Genomic DNA, 18,436 nt, shown 5'->3' with positions numbered 1-18,436 from the left:
GGCACCTGAGCCAGGCCTGCCCACCCTGCCAGGGAACAATTTTGTTGCTCAGCATGTTCCCCCTTCTCTTCCTTCCAGGTCCCTCGAAATGTCTCAGCCAGGCACCAAGGACACCATTCCCAGCTGAGATCCATGTGGGTGTCTCTCACTTGGCCAAGCCAGCCCAAGCCCTCCCCCAGGTTTAGTGGGTTCAGGAGTCTCAGTTTTGGTTCCTCTGTCATCTTCATAATAAATGTCCACGAAATTAACCTGATTCTGCCTTTTTTAATAATAAATCAGACCCAGAGGGGGGCAAATGCACATTTCCCCCATTCTTTCTGCAGAAAACCAAAGGCTGAAGTAGGGAAGCCCCTTTAGCAGCAGCTGCAGGAGTCCCTCACTGGTTTATCTTTATTTAATGTTTACAACAATTTAGAGCTATTTGTGTAAGATATACCTGGGAGTAGCATGAAATACTTTTCTGGGAGTAACCCTGTTGTAACTTGAAATAGATTCTGGCTTTACCAGTAGTAAAGGCGGAGGAAGGACATGAAGGCACAAAAACCAGGGTGGGAGGAGGTGGATGCTGTCAACAGCTCTTCCTCAGGTCCATCCCAGGGTGTCTGACACACTCTGGGATTTATTTACTCCATACATCGTACTCAGCCTGTGCCAGGGGCTGTTTGTGCCGGCTGTCACAGCTCACTGAGCTGTTTCCTGCAGCCCAAGGGAGCCTTTCCCAACCACAAACTGCTGCTGAGCACAGCCCTGCACCCACAGGCCCCCAGATGAACCCCAAAAAGCACCCCTGGGGCAGCCCTGACCCAGCTCCTTGGAAGGCAGCTCCTCCCCAGGCACTGCCAGGGCAGCTGCCAGGCTCCCATGACTCAGGGAGCAGGGCCAGGTTAAAAATACCCTCACCCCGATTTGGAGCAGAGTTGTTGGGCTGTTCTTAACCCCAGCTGAGTCCCTCGGGCTGCCATTGCCACAGGAGGAGGTGAGGGAGGGGATGGGGGTGCAGGAACCCCACAAGGGGAGTAAATGATGTGCTCAAGAGGAAGGGATCATCCCCCAGAGTTGGACACCAGGACAAATCCAGCATTCCCAGCTCTGCCACCAGCCACGTCCCACCAGGGGCTGATTCCTACCCCAGGCTCCAGCTACCCCAAACATCACAGCAATACCCTCTGGGATAACACACACTCTTTATTAGCAGCAACAGACATCAACAAATCACAAAGTCTCCAAAACCATTCACAGACAACTCCCCAAAACATTTAGAGAAGTATTTCTTGTAAAACATGTGGCTACCTTTTACACCCTCAAGTGCAACAGAGAACATGACAATCTGCCCTGCAGCTTCCAACACGGCTGGAATCTCATTTATTCCACCCAAACTCCTCTGCTTCCTTTAATGGCTCCACAAAAGCCAAGGCTGAGATGGCCCCTTGCTAACAGCCCCTGAATCTCCCAGTGATCTCTCCTGGAATTTTCCAGTTTGCCTTTGAGAGGTCCCCAGCCTGCTCCAGAGGTGCTGGGGACTGGCTCAGGGAGGGCCCTGGACCTGGGATTGCCCCCTCAGATTAAGAGGAGGTGCAAATGTCCCAGGGTGATCAACAGTGGGGTCCAGCACCTGGGAAAGCACCCAGGTCTCTCCAGGCTGGGGACGTCTGCTCTGCCTCCAGGCTCAGCCGAAGGAGTGACATCCCCTCCACAGCCAAGCCTAGGAGAGCCCTGCAGTGGCAGCACGGGGAGGGACAGGACAGCAGGGGACAGCATGGGACAGGAGCAGGGCTCCCTGCATCTAGCCAGGCCAAGGCCGGTGTCACCTGCACGAGCAGCAAATGGGAAGGACGAGCTCCACCAGCACTGGTGCTGGGAAGAGGAGGGGATGTCCCCAGGGATATCCCCAGATCCTGCAGGGCTGGAAGAGATGGGCTCAGGAGCATCCCCACCTCAGGCAGCTGCAGGATTTCCCTGGGATCTGCTGTCAGAAACTGAACTCCGTTGCTGCTCCCCCATTCCCTGCCAGCTCCTGATGCCTCTGCTCCCTCCAGCTGCACACCCTGCACAGTCCTGCCCTTCCTCCTCCCTCCAAGGGTCACACGGAGCAGGATGCCCAGAGCCTCAGCCCCTGCACCCCCTGGCACACCCCTGGCACAGCAGGACACCGGGAGGCCCCGGGGAGGCAGGGCTGGCACTGCAGCACCTCCCAGCAGCCCCAGGACTGTGGATGTGCCCAGCGGCTCTTTCCAGAGCCAAGAGCCCATTGAGGCCTCTGCAGGAAGCCAGGAGGGTGGAGGGAGGGAGCAAGTGCATCCCTCTCCCCAGGGATGCACAACAGGAAGAGCAGGACAACATAGAAATACTCCAAACCAGTGTTTTCCAAGAAAATATTTGCAGGATCTGGCAGCTTGAACATTTCCCAGGTGAGCCCAGGAGAGGCTGGGATGGGATGGGATACCTGGCACTCCCAGCAGTATCCATCACCAGGGTCACCAGGGAAGAGCAACAGCAGGGCTGGCCCAGCTCTACCTGCAAGGACAGAGGGCCCCACGTGAGCCATGTCCTGGGCACTTGGACCCCTCCAGGGCCTCAGCCAGCTCAGGGACCACACTGGCAGTGGCAGCACCAGGAGGTCTGGACTTCTGCCCTACTCCAGATTCCAGGAGCTACCCTGGCCAATTTATCTGTCTGGAGGTCCCTGGGTTCTGGCAGCACAAGACACCTGAGAGCTCCTTGTTTGTAACCTGCCACCTCATGGGATGGGTTTTCCATCCTTATCCTCTCCATCCTTACCCTCACCCTCCAGGAAGCTCCAGTGAACAGCCTGAGTTTGTTTGTGGTCACAGAGAAGGAGTGATTTCTGAGAAAATCTAAAGGATCACTCACTTCCCAGAAACCTCTGGAGTATTCAAATCCCACCCATTACTCAGAGCTAAGGTAACCAGGAGTGTCAGGTTCTGGGTGGAGGAATCAGGAATATTTCCAGAGTTAGGATTAAACAGAGGAGGCAGCAAACCCTTTGAGCCTCCAGGGTGGGAGAGCAGCCTCTTACTAGAGAGGCTGGAATAGCACCCTGACCTCTCCTATTTCTCCATCTCCATTGGATCCAGCCAAGGATAAGTTTGGGCTTGTAGACAGAAAATTTTGGCTGGAGCAAGGGGGCCACCCCAAGAGGGGGCTGGAGGCATCTTACCAACAGTAGTCACTGTTCTCCTTCTCCCTTCTCCAGCACCAGACAAAGACACCTGGGGACAAAGCAGCAGCATCAGAAAATCCCAGAACCGTTTGGGTTGGAGGAACCTTCAAAGCCCATCCAGCTCCTACCCCTGCCATGGGCAGGAAGAACTTCCACTAGCCCAGGCTGCTCAGAGCCCCACCACCACCATCATCAATGCAGGCCAGCATGACCTCCTTGGACTGGGGACACTCTGCTGGAAACAGCAGCTGTGACAAAACCCAGCCCCTGCCCACGGGATGCCAGGGTGGGAGAGGCAGGTCCTGGCAGGGATGTGCCACATGGGACCCCTTCACCCACCTCTGGTGGCCACAGCACCCACCAGCCAGAAACCGGGCAGAGCCACCTCAGCACCCACCTGCCCACCCCAGCACCCACCTGCGATCAAGCCGATGATGACACAGGTCATGACCACAGGCAGCACCACGTGTGCAGAGTCTGCAAAGGGGACAACACAGAGCCTCTGCACCAGAGCAAATTTAACCCACTCACAGCCTCCCAGCAAACCTGCCTGCTCAGCACAGGCAGGGAGACAGAATCCCTTAATCTGGGGCTGTCCCCCTGGTTTTTCCCGGGCAGGGGAAGGAATGCACTCACGGTGGACCTTGAGCAGGAAGGAGGTCTCGTTCTGGCTCACGGCGTTGCTCACCACGCAGGTGTAGTAGCCGCTGTCGCTGATGGACACCCGCAGGATGACGAGCGTGGTGTTCTCCACAAACTGGATGCGCTCACTTTCCACGAGCGGCTGCCCATTTTTCATCCACCAGTAGGCGTCTGCCGTCCCGTGCACCACGCTGCAAACCAGTTTGGTGTTGCCTCCTTCCTTCACCAAGGAGTCGCCCACAATTTGTGGCGGGGACAGCGGCTCTGGGAGAGGCAGAGGCAGCGTCAGCGCTCGAAGCCGTGGCAATCCCGGCTCCCGGGCACGGAGCAGGGCTGACCGCGGCAGCACTCACCCACAACGCGCAGATGGAACCAGGCCGTGGCCTCCTCCTGGGCCCTGAGGCGGTAGAGGCGGCTGTCCCCGCGCTGCAGCACCACCTGCAGCGACAGGTTGGACTCGTTGAACGTGGCGCGGTTCTCGAAGAGCCGGGACACGTTGGGGGGGTGGCGGAAGCCGTAGGTGAGGATGACCCCCTCCTCCGAGCCCGCCCGGTACTCCCAGGCCACGGCGCGGCTGCCGCGCAGCGCCGGGGCCGTCAGCAGCACGGTGCAGCCCACGGCCGACACCAGGCTGCCCGCGGCCGGGCGCAGGTCGGCCGAGTAGCAGGGAGCGAGCGTGCGGGCTGCAAGAGAAACAGGAGTCACCCCACAGCCGCGGGGACCCCAGCTCATCCACCTGCGAGGTGCTGCAGGAGCCCTTCCTGCCTCAGCCGCGGAGGGAATTATTTATAGAATCATGAATCATGGAAGGGTGTGGGTTGGAAGGGACCTTAAAGATCACTCTGCTTCATGGGCAGGGACACCTCCCACTGTCCCAGGCTGCTCCAAGCCCAAATGTCCAACCTGGCCTGGAACACTGCCACGGATAGTGCAGCTACAGCTGCTCTGGGAAACTTCTGCCAGGGCCTCACCACCCACACAGGGAAGAATTTTCCCCAATATCCCATCTTACCCTGCCCTCTGTCAGCGGGAAGGCATCTCCCCTTGTCCTGCCCCTCCATCCCTTGTCCCAAGCTCTCCTGGAGCCCCCTTAGGCCCTGGAAGGGGCTCTGAGGAGCCTGAAAGGGGCTCTCCTGGATCCTTCTGTTCTCTGAGCCCCCAGCTCTCCCAGCCTGGCTCCAGAGGGGCTCTGGGCCTCGGAGCAGCTCCGTGGCCTCCCCTGGGCTCTCTCCAGGTCCCTCCTGTGCTGGGCCCAGGGCTGGGGCAGCTCTGCAGCCGGGGTCTCGCTGAGGGGCAGAGGGGCTGAATCCCCCCTTGCCCACGCTTTGGCCGGGCCCTGCTGAGCTTTTCACCCACCCACAGCCCCAAATGTCAGCAGGGCCATGGAAATGCTACCTCCTGCTTTAGGGGGCACAGACGGAGCTGTGGGACCCCCGGGCACAGCCCCCCCCCGCGGGGCCCTGCCGGGAACCCGCGCTGAGAGCCGAGAAAAGCCGCAAGTCCCTTCCCGACCTTCCCCTAAAAGCTTTTCTCCGGGATTAAGGCGTGCCCGAGCCTGGAGTCTTAAATCAGGCGCCAGGAAAAGCTCCCCAAAGGCGGGAGTGGCTCCATGAGGGGGGGACAGAGGGTCCCGCCCGCCTCCCCCCGCGACCCAGCTCGGCCAGACCTGCCCAGAAGGGCCGGGGCAGAGCCGGGCACCCGGGCGGGACCGACCCGTCCCGGCCACCCCGGCCCCGGGGCTGACACTCGCCTGTGACCCCCGGGGCGGCCGCGGCGCTGCCGGGGGCGAGCAGGAGGGGGAGGAGGAGGGGGACGGGGAACATCTGCGGGGCCGCGGGCGACAGCTCCGCCACCGGCCTGGGGCAGCTCGTCTGGGCGGGACCGCGCGGGGCCTGCCCGCTCTCCGCCCCCTGCTCCTCTCCTCCTCCTGCTCCTCTTCCCCTCTCCTCCCCTCCCCTTCCCTCCTCTCCCTCCCTTTCTTCCCTTCTCGTCCTCGCCTCCTCTTCTCTCCTCTACTCCTCCTCCTCCTCTTCTTCTATTTTCCTCCCGCCTTTCTCCTTCTCTCCGTTCCCCTCTTCTTCCCTTCCCCTCCACTCCTTTCCCTCTTCTCTCCCTTGCTCCCTTCCTCCTCTGTTCCTCCTTCCCCTCCGTCCCTCTCCCCTTTACAGGACTTCCAAACCCAACACACAGAACCCCCCAAGGTGCTGCCTCCTCCCGTCCCTCCTCTGCCTGTCACGGTGTAAAACCCCCAAATCCCAGCTCGGAGGCACCGGGGGAATGGCCTCACCCTGTCCCCTCTCCTCAGGATCCCACCTCGGCCACAAAACCCGGGGCTTTAACCTGGAGCAGCCCTTCCCGCTCCCGGCAGGGCTGTGGGAAGGACGGAACGCGGCTGGGGCGCTGCTCCTGCCGGAGAGTCACCTCGGAATCTCCAGGCGGCATCGGGACAATGTTTTTCTCCTTCCGCAGGAGCTTGGGCAGCTTGGGAAGTGCTGGGGGCTTTGTGGCAGGGAAAAAAAAAATCCCCTGGGGAGGTTCTCCGTGAGGACACCAACAGGAGTAACGGGGACACAGGTGTGGGCAGGCAGGAGCCCACGCAGCCATCCCGATCCCACTAGAGGGAGCGAGGAGATCAGCTGTGCCAGGGGCCGCTGGGAGCGGGGAGCCCAGCCCAGGGAGGGAGCTGCAGCAGAACTTGCCTCTAATTGCCTGTCATTGTGTCCGTCGTTGTGTCTGTCACTGTGTCTGTCCTTGTGTCTGTCATTGTCTGTCATCCATCGCCGGAGTGCGGGGACGCTCCTGGCCGGGGTGTGGATGTCTCGGGAGCTGCTGTCCCGCCTTGGGATGTTCCAGAGGCTGCTGCTCCTCATCCCTCCTGGGAAAGCTCGGTCCAGCGTTTTATGGGGCTCCTCCATCCATCCCTTCCCTGCCAAACTCCCACCAGCAGCACAGGGAGTGCCCCTGGGTCCCCACAGAGCCCTTCTGCTCCTCTTTTCCCTCTCTCCCTGTGCCTTGGCTCACAACCTCCACCAGCCAGAGGCCAGGAATGGCTGTGAGGATCAGCCTGTGTCCGTCCAAGCCAATGTCCTGTCCCACTTGGGTGACCAGCCCTCCCTCCATCCCTCCAGCTGGCACGTGTGAGCCTGGAGCAGCTCCGATGCCACCAGGCAGGGAATGTCTCCACCTCCTCTGTGATAACAGGGACAGACAAACATAGCCCACGGGCAGGAGACAGCCAGGGACGGGCTGGGCTGCTCCCAGGGTTGCAGGGAGGAGGTTGGACGCCTGAGCCTCCCGCTGGAAGTGCGGTGTGATCAGGAAGAGGTTTTTCCCGAAAACCATCTCAGCACGGGAACTGATGGGTTCTGATCGAAAGACAAACATCTGAGGGCACATTCCAGGGAGGTTACAGCACTCCTGAGCTGCACGCGATGACTTCACGTCGCAGGGGCTGCTGTTTCCCGAGGGAGGACCGTGTGGTCAGCCCTGTTTGGAGTCATCAGCTGCTGGAGCCAGTGCCGGGCTGGGCTGAGAGGAGCCGGCCCTGGGACCGCCCCGGGAGGCGCATCCTGCGCTGAGCCAGCTCAGGGGGTCTGCCTTGGCCATCCCAGGAAACACGGAGAACAACTACAATTGCACGTTCCACCATCCTGCCCGAAGCAAACTGAAGCGAATCCAAGGGACAGGCTGGGAAATCCCAGATGCAGCTCCATGTCCCTGTTGGCATCTCCTGCTGAGTTTCCCCCATCCCAGCCTCACTGAGAGCACCAGGAAACACCAACAAACCCCTCTCCTGCTCCCCTGCACTTGCTCTGCACCACAGGCACTGAGGAAACAGATTTCCAGGTTCTGCCTGACCCGGCTCTCCCAGTGCACAGACCAGGAAACATTAGAAGAGAAAAACAACTCCTCAGCCAGGACTGAGGCATGCTTTTCCCCCTGGCCCCCACCCAATTTTCTCTGCACTGTTCCAGTTCTGGTCTGCCCTGACTCACAGACAAACCTTCTCTCTCCAAGAGAGCAGCTCCAGGCTCCAGTGTTCTGACTGCTCCTGGTTTCCCTCTGCCCCTCCTGTCCCATCCCATGGAGAGCACGCAGAGCAGTGGTCCCAGGTTCCTTCAGCACAAACATCTATGCCCCAAATGGCAAATCATAGAACTGTGGGATGCTTTGGTTTGGAAGGGATCTGAAACCCATCCCATTCCCCATTCCACCCCCTGCCATGGACAGGGACACCTTCCACTAGAGCAGGCTGGCAGCTGTTCCCCAGGTGTCCCCTTTGCAGCTCTTCCCCCCTCACCTGGCTCAGCAGGTCCTGAGCCCTTTTCCTGAGAACAACCAAGAGGGTTGATTTATCAGGGGATTTTTTTCAGACATAATTAGTCACCTCCCTCCCTCCCAGACCAGCCCCCTTCCCAGACTCCATGGAAGTCATCTCGCCTGGGGAAAGATCTCCGTGCCAGGGCAGGGATGGGGCTCTGGCACTGGGCTGGCAGAGAGGCAGGGAAATCAGTCCTGAGCCTGGAAGATGCTTTGGGGTGGGTGGGAGATCCCCTGCTCTGAGCCTCGGCTTCATGGTGCTTCTGGGGACACTGCAGGGTCAGACGTCCTGGGGAGGGGACAGCCCCCGGGGCAGCCACCTCCATGATGGTCTGGGGGCTGCTGAGCTGCCTGGGCTCTGGGCTGAGGCCACCACCCTCCCCAGGGCCCAGCAGGACAGGAGGGAGCGGTTCTGTAGGGACACCAGTGCTCCTGTCCTTTCTCAGGTCTCACTTTCATGTCACAGGTAACAGCACCTGGAGCCACAGACTCACCTGGGCACGGAGCCGCCACGGCAGCAGCAGGGAGCAGCAGCTTGTCCCACCTGCCTGCTTTCAACCTGCTCCACGTTTCTCTTGTGGAGCAGTGGGAATGTGACCCAGCAGCAGGACAGAGCCTCGGGCTCAGCAGCGATGGGCAGCCCTGTGCCCACTCCAGGAGGGCACAGTGGGCACGGCCTCCCCAGAAAGGCCTCCAGGAGATGCTCAGAGCTCTTGCCCCCCTGTCCTGCAAACCTGCACCTCTCTGAGCCTTTGCTGGTGGCCAGAGCTGATGTGAGGCTTATCACCAAAACCTGGCTCGGGTCGTGTCCTCCAGCCCTAAGACCTTCTGTTCTCAGCCCCGGGGTCTTCTCACCTGGGGTCACCCCAGCAGCTCCCACACTGTCCTGTGATGGTGGCATGAAGCATATTCATAAATCATGGTATGGCTTGGGTGGGAAGGAACTTTAAAGCACACCCAGTGCCACCCCTGCCATGGCAGGGACACCTCCCACTGTCCCAAGCTGCTCCAAGCCCCAGTGTCCAGCCTGGCCTTGGGCACTGCCAGGGATCCAGGGGCAGCCACAGCTGCCTGGACCTGCCCCACTCCTAGAGGAGAATATGTTCCCAATATCCCATCCATCCCTGCCCTCTGGCAGAGTGAAGCCATTCCCTGTGTCCTGTCTCTGTGTCCCCGTGAAGTGACACTCCGGGGCTCTCTGGGGACAGGCACCGTCCCCGCGGCCCCGCTGCCTCCCGAGCCGCAGCCCCGGTGCCACCATCGCCCCCGGTGGCCACGGGAGACCCCGCCCCTTCAGCCACAGGCCACGCCCCCAAGCCCGCCCCCCGCCCCGTCCGCCCGTCCGTCCCGCCGCGCTCGCGCCCGGGGCAGCGGGACCGGGACCGGGCCGGCCATGGCCCCGCACCCGCCCGGCGCCGGGCAGTACCTGCGCTCCGATAGCGGCGGCTCCGACACTCCCATGCTGCCCGAGGGCGCCGCTGCCGGGCCCGCTCCCGGTCACTGTCCCGGTGCCGCTGCCGCTCCGGACGGCGGCCCCGGTGCGGCGCGGGGGCAGCGGCGGCGGCGGTGCGGGCCGCTGTGGGGCAGCGTGGCCGTCATGGCTATCCTGGCGCTGCAGATCGCCTCCACCACCGGCCTCTTCGTCTACTTCACCATGGCCATCTCCAAGGTGAGCTTTGTCCCGGGACCGGAGCGGGGCTGCGGCCCCGGGTGTCCCGGCGGCTGCGGGAGGGCTCTGCCCGCTCCCGGACCTCGCCTCTGCCCATCGGGCACGGCAGCGACCGGGACGCCAGGGAGCCGCGGGTCCAGGTGCGGGCCGCGGGGCGGGCACTGCCCAGCGGGTCCAGATGTGGACTGGGGGGTGGGCACTGCCCCAGCTCCCCGGGGAGCCGCGGGTCCAGATGTGGATTGGGGGGTGGACACTGCCCCAGGGAGCCGCGGGTCCAGATGTGGATTGGGGGTGGACGTTGGCCGAGCTCCGCCCGGAGCTGCAGATCCAGCTGTGCAGGCGGGGGCGGAGGGGTGGGCACTGTCGCCGATGCAGATGTGGAGAGACGGCGCCTTTGTCCCGGGCCCGCCTGGAGCTGAGGTTCGCACTGCGAGAGGGGAGCTCTGCCCTGCGATCCCACCGCAGTCTCCAGCCGCAGATGGGAGTGCGGGGGGACTCCCCTGGGCTTCAGGCCCTACTGACCCCTGGTTTTGGCTTCATCTCTCTCTCCTCCCATTCCCATCTCCCCTACACTCCAGGACCCCCAAATCCTCCTCACCCCCTTTGTGAGATGCTGGCAGCCCCATTCCAGCAGCTCTTTGCTTGCTCCAGTCCAACCCCAACAATTGTGCTGGGATCCCGCCATTCCCACCTCCCCCGGGGTCAGTCGGGCAAAACCACTCCCAAAGTTGGCCGTGACGGTCTGATCCTTTCAACAGCCTCGCCAGCCCCTCCCCTCAGCTGTGATTCCGACCCACAACAACCCCTCAGCAGAGGGAGGGAAACGCCAGTCAGGAGATCCATGAGTAGAGGGAAATTCGGGCCTGGCAGCAGCTCCCTGGAAGCCGCCCTCATCCCTGAGGGCGCGGCAAGAAAAAAAAAAAAAAGGGTCCTGCAGTGCCAGACATTCCACAAAACACACCAGAGCCAGGGAAGAAGGAAAAGCCCTGCCACGGATGCAAGGGGAGTAAACAGCCAGTGTGGATCCAGCGGAGCATCCTTCGGAGTGGGCTCCGGCCCTCCTTCGGCCTTTGTCTCCATGCCCGGGTCACATGAGGTCCCGCTGTGAGGGATTTACATGAAAGGCGGGGAGAGGAGGGGAATGGGGAGACACAGCCCCAAGGAAGAGGCGGAGGGCGGAGAAAACCACTGTAGTGGAACAATTTGGGCTAATTTCCGCGGCCAGTCACCGGATCTGTGCTGGGAGTGGGGAGTCAGTCTCCTGGAGCCCCTTCAGGCCCTCGGACGGGCTCTGAGCTCTCCCTGGAGCCGTCTCCACGTGAACACCCCCAGCTCTCCCAGCCTGGCTCCAGGGCAGAGGGGCTCCCGCCCTCGGAGCATCTCCGTGGTTTTCTCTGGAGCCGCTCCAGCAGCTCCCCGTGCCGGGCCGGCCCCGGTTCCGCGGGCTGGCCCCGGTTCCGCAGGCAGCCCGGGGGAGCGGCCCTGCCCGGACACGCTCCCGCCGCGGGCACCCCACGGGAACGGCCCCGTCCCGGGGAATGCGCTGCCACCTGCCCGGCAGGGGTGAGCAGGAACAGCCTGCGAGCCCTCCAGCCGGGAATGGCCGGGGCAGGGCCGGCCGGGGACCGGGAGGGCAGAGATGAACCCAGATCGTTCCAATCTGACCTCACAGCGCTGTGCTGTGCGCACAGAGGCTGGACTGATCCCAATATCCCGGTTGTTCTCTGGGCGCCCGGGTGCTGGAGGAGCCGGGCTGAAGGCGGCTGCCCCCTGCTCACATCCCAGCAGGATCCCGGCTGCTCTGTCCCCGTTTGCCATCACGCTCTGTTTCCGTCCCAGCTGAAGTCCCAGGCTCCGGGCAGCGCGGAGGAGCTGCGGTGTCTGCAGGCGCTCAATCAGCAGCCCGAGGGCTCCGGCCTGGAGAAGCTGAGCAGCAGCCAGGGCTGCCTCAAGCTGGCCAGCACCATCAAAGCCTATGTGGCCACGGTGAGCCCAGGACCGGGGGTGGATGGGGAGCTCCTGGTTGTCCCCGTGCCTCAGTTTCTCCATCCGCCTCACCAGAGCAGTGGGAGGGGGGAGTAGCCAGGATGGTTCAAGGTGGGAGTGGGACTCGAGCCCTTCACGGGGAGGAGGTGGCAGGGCTCAGAGACAGCGTGACAGGGAAGGTGATGGAGGCTTGGAGTAGGAGCTCAGGCATGGGGAACCCCTGTGTCACCTTTAACCACGGAACTTTGTCTTCTCTGTGGCACAGGTGACCGAGAACATCATCCGCAGGAACGCTGTGAAGGGTGAGTCCCTCCTGGGCCAGAGCCTGACCCCTGGGAGCTGTGATCCATGGGAGCTGTGATCTATGGGAGCTGTGATCCGTGGAAACTGTGACCCAGGGAGCTGTGACCTATGGGAGCTGTGATCCAGGGAGCTGGGATCCGTGGGAGCTAGGATCCAGGAGAGCTGGGATCCAGGGAGCTGTGACCCAGGGGAGCTGGGATCCATGGGAACTGTCATCCAGGGAGTTGTGATCCAGGAGAGCTGTGATCCAGGGGAGCTGGGATCCCAGGAGGCCAGCAGGAGGTGGCAGGGGCAGTCACTCCTGGGGCAAACTCTGATTCTGTAAGCTGGGGTAGGAGAGGGGAGAGCCAGGATTGTCACTTGTCATGACAGGCACACGTTCTGGGAATGGGCTGGGGGACAGCCACGTCCATTTGTCCGGAGGTTGGGGAAGCAGGGCCGTGGCACTCACAGATGTGTTGGTTGATGATTGACAAGACTTCTCCATCCCTCAATAACCTTTTGCTCTGGTGGGTCAGTGGGGCATTCCCTGCCCTGCTGGCATGGGGCCGGGCGGCCCCACGCTGTTCTTACAGCATCTGTCCCTTTCCTGCAGAGGCCTGGAGGAACTACTTCAACACCTCAGAGGGGCAGCTTCCTCCCAAAACAGCTGGGAAACCCTCAGCACATCTCACCCTCCGTCCACAGAGCCTGGCTCAGGATGGTGAGTTGGGGAACCCCTCTGGGCACTGCTGGGTCTCCAAGATGGGAACGGGAGAGATCAAAGGGCAGGGGACCAGGATGGTTGGGTGGCTGATGGGGAGAGGCGTCTCCTGTTCACTGCAAGACCACCAAGCTCCAGCCCTCCGAGCTGAATGAGTGGGAAGGAGTCGGAGCCACCCCCTCCCCTGGTGTGACCGTGTCGGGTCGCTCCCCTCAGGACTCTCCCTTCCCGCAGGACGCTCCCAGCGCTCCGGGAACCTGTCCCAGTCGTGCCGCCACGCCATCACGCACTGGGGGCACGGCAGCCTGGTGTCCCACGTGCAGAACATGACGTACCGCGCGGGGCGGCTGCGCGTGGAGCAGCCGGGCAAGTACTACGTGTACGCGCAGATCTACTTCCGCTACCGCGGCGCCGGCCGCGACTCGGGCCCGCAGCTGGTGCAGTGCATCCAGTGGCAGCCGGCCCACAGCCCGCCCGTGCTGCTGCTCAAGGGCGTGGGCACCAAGTGCTGGGCGCCCGAGGCTGACTACGGGCTCCACGCGCTCTACCAGGGCGGACTCTTCGAGCTCAAGGCCGGTGACGAGCTCTTCGTCTCCGTCTCCTCCCTGGCCATCGACTCCAGTGACGCAGCCGCCAGTTACTTCGGGGCCTTCCGGCTCGACCTGTGACACCCCCTCCGCTCCCGCCTGCCCCTGGACAGCGGCCAATGGCCCGGGGTGGCACAGGGTTCTTATGGCTGCGTTGTCCCTTGTGGTGAGGGATGAGCCAAGAAGGACACGGGGGTGGCTGCCCCCAGGGCTCTGTTGTGCTTGGTGCCACCCTCCAGCGTCAACCAGGAAGAGTCTCCAAGGGCCTACAGGGGACATGCACAAGGAGGGACATCCTAGCCCTGGTGGCACAGCACCTACCAACAGCTCCCTGCAGCAGGAAAGCCACATCTGCCTCTGCAAGACAAATTGTCCCCATGGCAGGGTGACACCCATGAGTCTGATGCTACCTTGGGCAGGGCTGTGGGTGCCAGGACCTGGGGCTGGGAGCACCCCGGGACACAGGGCTGGCACCCCTGGGGCACACCTTGTGGGGATGGGGCAGGTCCAGTGTCAGCCTCTGGAAGGGAGTGAAGGAGTTTCAGTTTGGGAGAGGAAAGCCTGGGGCAGCAGCAGCGATGGGTGCAGGGAGGGCAAAGGGCAGGACCGTGACACCGCAGCAGTCCCCAGCCCTGGCACCACACCTGGCACGTGGCACTGGAGCACGTGGTGCCCGAGCCAGGCTGCACAGGACCAGGAGCTCAGCACGGCTGCTGACCAAGCACCTCTTCCCGTGTGGATTTTGTCCCCTTCAGCCCTCGTGGACAGCGCAGTCCCCACTTCCTCACACCTCCAGCCTTGGCAATCCCTGCAGGATTCCAGCTCTGGGTGAGCCCAGTGGTCACAGCAAGACCTTGGAGGGACCAAACCAGCCCTGGGGTGATGGACGCCAGCCCAGAGGCCAAAGGTGGGTTCAGGCAGGGCAGAGCAGGGCCCAGCTGGCTCAGCCCATGGACACTGGGTGGGCACAGCCCCCTTCTCCAACTCCCCCTGTACTCTCTGTATCCTACTAAAACTGGGGGGATTTACACAGTGGCAGTGTGCGCTGCCACAGGCATGGGGCTCCCGGGGATGATGGAATAAAGCCTTGTACCCCAGCACAGCTCTGGCCCCTTTGCACCCAGGACACAGCCTGGACAGGGTGGACCCAGAGCCAGGTGGAGCAGGGCTGGGGCGCTGCCAGAGCTGCAGACAGAGCCCAGCCAAGGCTCCTGCTTATCCTGCACCCACAGCACCCCCAGGGGCTCTGCAGCTGGCAGCCCCCACCCGAGGCACTCCCAAGGGGATGTGTTCCTGCTTCTCAACCCAGAGCCTTCATTCCCGCTGGGCAGAGCTCCTGCAGAGACCCCAAGAAATCTGAGCCCATCCCGGCTCCTCCCCTGCGCCCATCAGCTCCCAGGGGTCCCAGTGCTCCTCCTCTTTGAGTCTGGCATTGCCGAGCCCATTGCAGGACGCAGCCCGGCCCCGGGGTCACCGGTGGGCTGTGCCTGGGCTGTTCCTGGGCAGCTCCTGCAGCTTCCCAGGCCTGACTCCCGGCCCTCCACATCCTTGGCCGGGGCTGGGGCTGAGCCAGGCAGTTCCCACATCCCCCTCCCCAGCTGCTGGGCATTCCCACTCTCCAGCCCCCCATCTCCTGCAGGCTCCAGCCGCAGGGGGTTGATACAGCCCCCAAAGTGCGGTGCCACCCTGGCACCTGCACACAAGCACCTGGACCGGCCCCAGTGCAAGGGAAGATTCCCCAGCTCATCCAGAACCTCCAAAAGCTCATCCAAAGCCAGAGAGCACCAAGAGCAGCCTCCTGCAGCCTCCAAAGGGGTGACAGGGCTGATCCCCCCATGGCAGGGCCCCATCTTCCCCGTCCCCTTGCAGGGATGGAGGGAGCTGAGCCGAGCCTTGGCTCTGCAGCACTTGGCCCTGGAGCACACTGGGCTCTTGCCCAAAGCAAAAAAAGTGCTCCAAGCCCCTCCATTCTAAAACCATCCCTCTTCCTCTGTCCCAGCCACCTCGGTGACCCTCAGCAGGGCTCCTGACACCCTGAGGTCTCAAACACCCCCGGGAGCCCTGAGCTTATCCTGCCTCTGGCAGCAGCCATGGGAGAGCGGAGCTGAAGCAAGGACTACAGGAAATGCAGCAGGTGGTTCCAAGATTTCCTTTGAAAGGGAGTTTAACAGGGCCCAAGGGAGCCAGCAGAGGCTGTGTTTGCTGTGGAGGAAGCAGGGAAAGCAGTGAGTGGGGAGAGCTGGGCTCGGTGCCAGCAGGCAATGGCCCACCCCGCTTTCCTGGAAAGGAGAGGGCTCTGGGTGGGTGGATGGGAGAAGGAGAACACCAGCAGCATCAGGGCAAAGAGCAGCCTCACCCTGTCTGGGGAGAGCCCAGCTGGAATTCCTCACTGTGAGGAGCTGGCACAGGTTAGCCCGAGAGCCTCAGCCCCTGTGGCCCCTCTGCCTCCCCCACTGCCCTCCCCGGTGCTTCCAGGACTGGACACCCCCAGCCTGGCCAGGCCGGGCTCCCACCTGGACAAGGGGATCAGCACCAGCAGGAGAACCCAGCAGCATGAAATCCTGGCCTCCACAAAAACTGCCTGAGGCACCTGTGCCAACAGTACCTGTCCCAGGACGTGCTCCAGGACAGAAAGAACAAAGTGTGGAAAGACCTGGATGAGGACACACCACTGTTCTCTGACTAAAGAAACAAAATCTGCTGTGCAAATGGAGTAAAGTACTGAAGATTTGTCACACAACTTTTCTGTTATTGTTAAAATTGTTTATTAGAAATTACAACTCACTATTTTAACGTGTGTATTGTTGACAAGTTCACTGTAACTCCTGCTTGAAAGTGAAGTCGATGGTCCCTAAACCAACTCTGCAGCCTCCTCTGCCAGCAGCACCTCCCTCAGGGTGGGGAGAGCCACAAGAACAAAGAACTCCCCATTATCCCTTCTGACCCTGTCCCCAAAACCCAGCGCTCCAGCTCCCCAGGCAGCAGCACATCCCTGCAGTGTCCCTGCAGTGACAGAGCCTCAGAGCCCCCCGGCCCTTCCTTAACACCTCAGGCTGAAGGAGGACAGGGTCAGAAGGAAAGTGGGGAGAAATTCCCTGTGAGAGAGGTGAGGCCCTGGCACAGGTGCCCAGAGCAGCTGGGGCTGCCCCTGGATCCCTGGCAGTGCCCAAGGCCAGGCTGGACGGGGCTGGGAGCACCTTGGGACAGTGGGAGGTGTCCCTGCCAGAGCAGGGGTGGAGCCAGACGAGCTCCATGGCCCTTCCAACCCAAACCATTCCAGAATTCTGTGATTCCCTCCTGCTCTAACCCAGCCTAGGAGGTGGGGGGGGGTGATTGCAGGACTAATAAAATCTGCACGCTGACCTGATTTCCCATGGCCTCGCCCTGTGGATTCAATCCAGACACAAAGTGCTTCCTGCAGCTGCTGCCAAAGGACCCTCTTATCTCCACTGCTGAGGAGCTGCTTTTACCTCAGCCCAGGGCGTTCATAGCCCTGAGCCTTCGTCTCTAAATAAATCCTGGGCCAAAGGCTCTTTTTTTTCCTTCTTTGTTGTTATAAACCAGCTCATTGCTCTTTCCAAGTCTCCATCCCTGCCCAGACACGATCTTGTTTTACTTTCAAGTTTCCCCAGCCTGGCTCGAGTTCACAGAAGGGAGAGGAAATCCACGCCGAAATCCACGTCACCCCGGCAGGAAATCATTCCTGGGGACACTGTAAATAAAGCACACAAAGAGAGGCAGCGGCGGGGTGTGGTGTGAGCCCAGCAGCGCCCCTCGCTCTGCCCAGGGCACCCCACCAGCCACCGCTCCCCGAGGGGAACTCAGCCTGAAAGAAGAGGGAAACACAACAGAGGCCTCTTTCCTACAGGAGGATTCGTGGAGCTGCGGGATGCTCCCTAAGCCCTGAGGAAAGCACTGATGCTGTGGGCGAGCAGGGGAGGCCGGAGGCTCAGCGCATCCCTTGAGCAATCCCAAGGTTTGGCTCGGAAGGACCTTGCAGGGCCGTTTGGTGCAGTCCCATCCCAGCTGTGCTGCTCCCAGCCCCTTTCCCGCGGCCCCACTGGGACCCCAGAGGGAAGAAGGGATTTCTCTCCTTTCCAGGAGCAGTTCCCCGCGCAGCCCGTGGCTCCCGGCAGCAGCGGGGCCGTTCCCCGCTTCCCCCTCGCTCTCAGCAGCCCCAGCCCCGGCTCTGCCCGCGGCGGAGGGAGCTCGGCACAAGGGAGGGAAGCGCCGAGCCAGCCCCAGCCGGGTGCGGGCATCCCGCACCACTCACCATGCTCGCTCCTTTTATTCCCCCGTGAGACAAGCTGGAGACATCGGGAAGGAATAATCCCGCATTTAAAGAAAATTCCTCATTTTGTGTCCTGTTCAAATCCCTGCACTATTCCACAGAACCAAGAAATCAGACTGTTTGGGTTGGGACTTGAGGATCAGCTCAGTGAGAGGCTCAGAGTCAGATCCCGGCAGTCCCACCCTGTCCTTCCAGCATCCGACAGCCAAGTGCACCCAGCCTTGTCCCAGAGAGACCACCAAAGTCATGGGCCATAAATGGGATATTGCAAACCCCCTCCCGGTCCTTTCGGGTCACTCATCCAGTGGATGCAGTGGATGGGCCTCCCTGGGTCTGTCCTGCATCCCCGTCTGTCTGTCTGCCGAAGGGAACCACAGGGCTCCTCCTGCAGTGAAGCAATGGAAGAGCAAGAACTGGACTGGCAAAGCCTCTCCCAAGAGCTGCGAGTTTGGCACCGTGAGGACTCCAGACCCTGCTGGCACCCAAAGGGAGCCCCCCAAAGCCCGGCCCTACCGAGCTTTCCCTGCCCTTCCCACTCCCACCCTCCCGGGCTGCACTTTCTCCAGAGAGCATCCCCAGGAAACCTCTCCCACTGAAGACACCATGCATGGCACAGAGCCAGGAGCTGCTGGCAGGTGTTTCCTGCCCCAGGCTCCCATCCCCATTGGGCAGAGCAGCTGCAATTCCCTCTGACAGCTGCTCCCTGCCCTCCTTCCCCGGGAGCAGCTGGAATGAGCCAGCTGGGATGGTCCAT

At 61.8% G+C, this 18,436-nt stretch overlaps 1 protein-coding gene across 1 annotated transcript; it reads left to right on the top strand.

The window, feature by feature from the left end:
- Positions 1 to 9,536: 9,536 nt before the first annotated feature.
- LOC128945924 (tumor necrosis factor ligand superfamily member 10-like) lies at positions 9,537 to 13,652 on the top strand. Its single transcript, XM_054289826.1, has 5 exons — positions 9,537 to 9,812; positions 11,652 to 11,798; positions 12,064 to 12,100; positions 12,697 to 12,804; positions 13,039 to 13,652. Exons 1-5 carry the CDS (start codon positions 9,537 to 9,539, stop codon positions 13,470 to 13,472), a joined length of 1,002 nt encoding a protein of 333 aa, XP_054145801.1. The 3' UTR covers positions 13,473 to 13,652.
- Positions 13,653 to 18,436: the final 4,784 nt, after the last annotated feature.

This window comes from Melozone crissalis, unplaced genomic scaffold, assembly GCF_028551555.1.
Source record: "Melozone crissalis strain CALT ecotype California unplaced genomic scaffold, PUWL_Pcris_2 ptg000068l_1, whole genome shotgun sequence".
In the NCBI taxonomy this organism is placed as follows: Eukaryota; Metazoa; Chordata; class Aves; order Passeriformes; family Passerellidae; genus Melozone; species Melozone crissalis.
Note: the sequence above shows the minus strand (reverse complement) of the source record. Positions and strands in the feature narration are given on the sequence as shown.